Below are 4,814 nucleotides of genomic sequence, written 5' to 3' on the forward strand. Positions count from 1 at the left end.
AGAGAGAGAGAGAGAGAGAGAACGCGGCAAACACACACCCACACTGCTCAGAATCACCGTGCTGGAGTGCATACAGGTGTATACATCCGACAGAACAACCGTGTGTATGTGTGTGCGCGCGTGGGTTGAGCGGTTGAGAAGAGAAGATCGGCGAGAAAAGATCGTTCTGAGGATAACACAACGCGTGATAAGACAGTGCCGAGCTGTGAAGAGCGCCTGACAAGCAGTCAAGAAATGCACTAGAGTAGGCAATACATCAGGTACTGCCATTCGTTGCATTAACATTTTTCTCACTCTATATATCACTACAGAGACTCTGGACTAAGAAAAAGAACCCATACAATAGCATACAAACAAAAACAAGCAAGTTCTTTTGAGGTTCCTGACGCAACGATTACAACACACACATTGCCGATGACTGGAGGCGTTACCAGAGAGAAATACACAAAGAAAAGACAAAGGAGAGATAAGGACGATAGAAAAAAAAGACTGTCTTGAGGTTCCAGTGGCAGCAATGACAATTCACAAAACTAGAAGGTTGGGAGTTCATTTTGTTTTAGTACACAATAAGGTCATATAAGTGCAGAAGATTAGAGGTGTTACAAGAGAGTAACAAACACAAAAAAGAAGTTTTAGTTTTAGTAAGAGTTTTACAGCACTTGCAACAAGAGGAAGAGAGATTAGGATGATAAATGTTGGAGAGGAAAGAAGCAGTAGACCACAAAAAAGCACCCACCAACCACCTATGGGCTGGGAGTTCACAGGCAGTCCACACAACAATGGCCACATGACACCAAGGGCTCAAAGGGACAGTAGAAGCAGAGGAAAGACAAGTAGTACCAAAACCACAAAAGGGCACCTAGCAACCATCCAGCCCAACATCTAAGAGACACTGTAAGTAAGAAAGGTCCCCAGTACACTTTAGGCTATCAAACACAGATGAGAAGGACCTGGAAAGTTGCAGCTTAAAGTAATTTGTCTCATAACACCCACTATGCACCATGTATTATGGTGAGACAGGAACAGACAGCTAAAAAAAACCTATCAATCCTTTCTCCACTTGCCCATGACGCTAACACACAAAGAACTTTTGTGATTACAACAACAAAATTTACTGTGACTTTGAACACTGAGAATTTGAGCAATTAGCATATACTAGCTGGGCCCCCTTTCGATGAAAGGAATGATCGGTGCTTTAATATCAACTAAAAGTCATTGGCCTTCTATATTTACACTCTACTGGAATGGGGCAATAAATCTTGAGAGATGCAAAAAAATATAAGGTCTAGATTTATACTCTAAAAACAAAATGTGCCTCGCGAAATATCACTTCCGGATTTTCTAAAATTACAGAGACAGAAGTGTCGGCCTACAAAAGCGATCGGCGAAATAAAAAAATTAGCTTTTTGCAGCAAAACCGTCTCAAAACTGAAAAAACCAAGGGCGTCATGCTCTGGAGAATATTTTAAAGAATCTTTTGGCACAAACCGCAAGTGGATCGATGCAGCCATTAAAAAGCCTTTTAAATAGCAAAATTTGGCCACCACAAATAGATAATAGATATAAGAAAAACTAATTTAGTTAAGTTAATATAGAGTTTTTACAGCATTAGCAACAGAAATAGGTCAGATTTTAGAGTTAAAGACTAGAGAGGAACAAACCATACAAGAGTGCCCACTAACCACCTACTGAAAAATTAAGATACAAATGAGAGGACAGGAAAGAAATAGGATCTACCAGTCACACTACCCCCCCCCCAGCACTTTCCAACCACCCACAATAAAGGTAAATACTACACAATGATGGGCACATTCACAACCCCCCCCCTGAAAAAAACTTCACCCACAAATTAATCTGGAGCACTCCATACATTCACACACGTACTAACATTCTTTTTCCCTGATGTTGTTTTACAACCTTACGAAGTAAAACAAACTAACAAAACAGAACTCACAACATTGGGCCCACCTTCAGATAATGACTGACTAGTATACACACATAATACATAAAAAAGAAAAATTTTAACTAAACAGCTCAACAGAAGAGCTGTAGTAAGAGATTTAAAGCACTTGCAACACAAAGGTGATGATAAGTACTGAAAATAGATGTTACTACAGAGTAACATACTACACAAAGAAAAGGAGGAGATAAGGATGACATGTTTGGTAGGAAAGAACAAACATTCTTATTCTACATTAAATTAGTCACTAGAGCCAACCACCTACCCACTAAAAAGAAGAGTAATTTCACCAAACAGCCGGGCAGAACAGCTTCTCTTACCTTGATTTTGATGCTGAGTTCATCTGTTGCTGAGAGAGCTTCCTTATCCGTAAGAGAGAGGAATCGAATCTTATCCAGAGCATCCGAAGCATTGGAAATCAGTTCTCTCAAGAAAATCTGTAGAGACAGACAAGCAGGTCAGGTAAATCTGTGCTTTCTTCATGATCTCATTCTGCAGCTCAGATAACATGCAACGTCCACACACAATGCGTGCGTGTTTCATAAAATAAGTAAGCAACATGAATGCACAGTGTTTGAGGATTTAAAATCTGTACAAGCCAGGCTATCATCATTTTTTCTACAAAACTGGGGGTAAAAAACATAGGAAATATTCCCTTTATTTTTACACAGGATAAAAAGAGGAAAAAGAGAAATGTGTACAATATTCAGTGCTAATTGTCATCAATTATATGACAACAAAACAAGCTTCAACAACAAATATTTGTCGGCGGAATTTAAGTTTATCTTATTAAAAAATATTCCCACATAATTTCAGATGTGATAAAAGTTATACAAACAGGTAAACAAAACCCAAACTTACTTCTTTGTTCTTGTACAGAGAGTTGATGATAAGTTTCATCATACGATTCACTTCAGCTTGGAATGCATGTTTCTCAGAATTATCCCTCAGCTCTTTCATCTGTGCTACACTTAACCCATCTAAGCTAATGGCCTCTTCCTCCCTGAGAGTAGAAAATGTAAGTGGACATTGAAAAATTAGCAAAATGCAAAAAGCACATCCACAACAGCATTCAGACTTCTTAATAAATTCAAGATAAATAAACAGCCACTTTTTCATTTTCTTCTTGCACTATTAATCTGTCTGCATCTGTCCACAACAAAGAAGTAATGACAAATTTTTAATAAATGTAATAAAAGTAATAGAAGCACTGGTTTTTTAAAAGACACACACACATATCAAGAATTGAAGTAACAACAAACAAAAGCTCAAATATCAAGATGGAGTATTTATAAATGCTTCAACGCAAAACTTAAGTGATTAAAAAACAAGATTTTGGGACCGTAGATGTGTATTCTCTAAACAACCATTACAACCCCCTCCCCCCTCCCAAATCAAAATACCCCCCAAATTAAAGTAGAAATAAAAAATAAAAAACTAAAGAAACAAGAATCAATCATACCCCTAAATAAAATGAACAGTCAACTAATAGCGTTCAGTGAACTGTTTTCCAGTGTCACTTTTCTGGTCTACCATGATTAAGAATGATCTTCATACTGAAACTGAAATGCATCACCTTTGAACCACTTCGTCATCAGTTCTTGATCCATCTCTGCTTTTTCCAAGGTCATCTTCTACTGTAGCTTCATCATCATCATCTGCCTTTACAGCTGTGAAGACATACAAAGAAACTATGAGCACTAAACTGATTTATAAAAAATAATACACCAAAAAATAGGTTGCAGATATAACTTGTTCTTAAAGACAAAGTTCCATGAAGTTGCAAGCTGCAACCACATTTAGAATAAAATCATGTTTATAAATTTTAATGCAATGTAAATAAATTTTTGATGCTGAGAACATCTTTCACATCCTCTTATCAAAACAAGATCTCAAACTAGTTTATGTTTATCATGATTTGAGGAAGAAATTCAAAGGGTTAGCTTTACTTCCCAGGACTGCATTCAATTTTACCTGAAGCTTCTTTTTGCGAGGTATTTCGTGATCCATATCCAACAGGCAACTCTTTACTTGTAAGGAGATGCAAACTCTAAGCTAATTGTCACTATTGGGGAAAAAGGGATGGGTAGGTGGTCATACAGAACCCAAGACACGATGTTTCTTTTTATTAGCAACTCTAAATATACAAATACTCATGACTCAAGTCATGTCACATGTCAGAGACGTCAACAGTCAAGTAAGTCTAAACATCATCTATGAATGTGGTTGACTACAAAATCAGTTTCCCCAACACGTGTCTCTTCTCTTTCATTTGCCTTGATCTCAACACACTACACTAGAAGGTAGTGCTAAACCTGCCCATTCACATCCAAAGATGCCACTTGGCTAACAAGGCCTGCAGAATACTACCACTGACCACCCTTGAAAACATATATATAGCGATCAGATCTAAACCAAGGAAGGACACTGGTTGTTCCTCAATGATACATGCACTCTTTAAGAAAAAGCAACAAGATCTAGATCTAGATATCTAGATCTAGAATCTATTTATAAATATCTAGATCTAGAGATCTAGATCTAGATCTAGAATCTAGGCTTTTGTTAGGGGATGGGGGCAAAGCAACAGAATTAAGGAGTGGGCGTGGTCCGCGTCACGCGGCGCGTGGACTAAGTTTGGCCTAGGCTACATACATGGCGTGGACTGGACAGACAACAAACTGATTCCTGGCAGGTTTGATTCGTGACTGCTTGAGGGTCGACAGCCATAGCCTGCACGCTTTCAATTCTAGAAATATTAATCTAGGGGGCGATTTCGTAGTTTCGTTCGTTAAAGTCAAGGGTAGGAGGAGAGGGCAACCTAGTCTAAATTCTAGTAAAAATATGGAGGGATTCG

The 4,814-nt window shown here is 38.1% G+C and overlaps 1 protein-coding gene across 1 annotated transcript in view; it reads right to left on the reverse strand.

Moving 5' to 3' along the window:
• Positions 1-4,814, reverse strand: part of LOC101859248 (mesocentin) — a 59,552-nt gene that overhangs the window by 53,573 nt on the left and 1,165 nt on the right. The window contains exons 2-4 of the mRNA XM_035970238.1: positions 3,537-3,630; positions 2,822-2,963; positions 2,281-2,397 (exon numbers count right to left, since the gene is read on the reverse strand). Of these exons, the coding sequence (XP_035826131.1) occupies positions 2,281-2,397; positions 2,822-2,963; positions 3,537-3,630 (353 nt within the window). The remainder of the gene's footprint in view (positions 1-2,280; positions 2,398-2,821; positions 2,964-3,536; positions 3,631-4,814) is intronic.

The sequence above is a fragment of the Aplysia californica genome, unplaced genomic scaffold (genome assembly GCF_000002075.1).
Source record: "Aplysia californica isolate F4 #8 unplaced genomic scaffold, AplCal3.0 scaffold00240, whole genome shotgun sequence".
In the NCBI taxonomy this organism is placed as follows: domain Eukaryota; kingdom Metazoa; phylum Mollusca; class Gastropoda; order Aplysiida; family Aplysiidae; genus Aplysia; species Aplysia californica.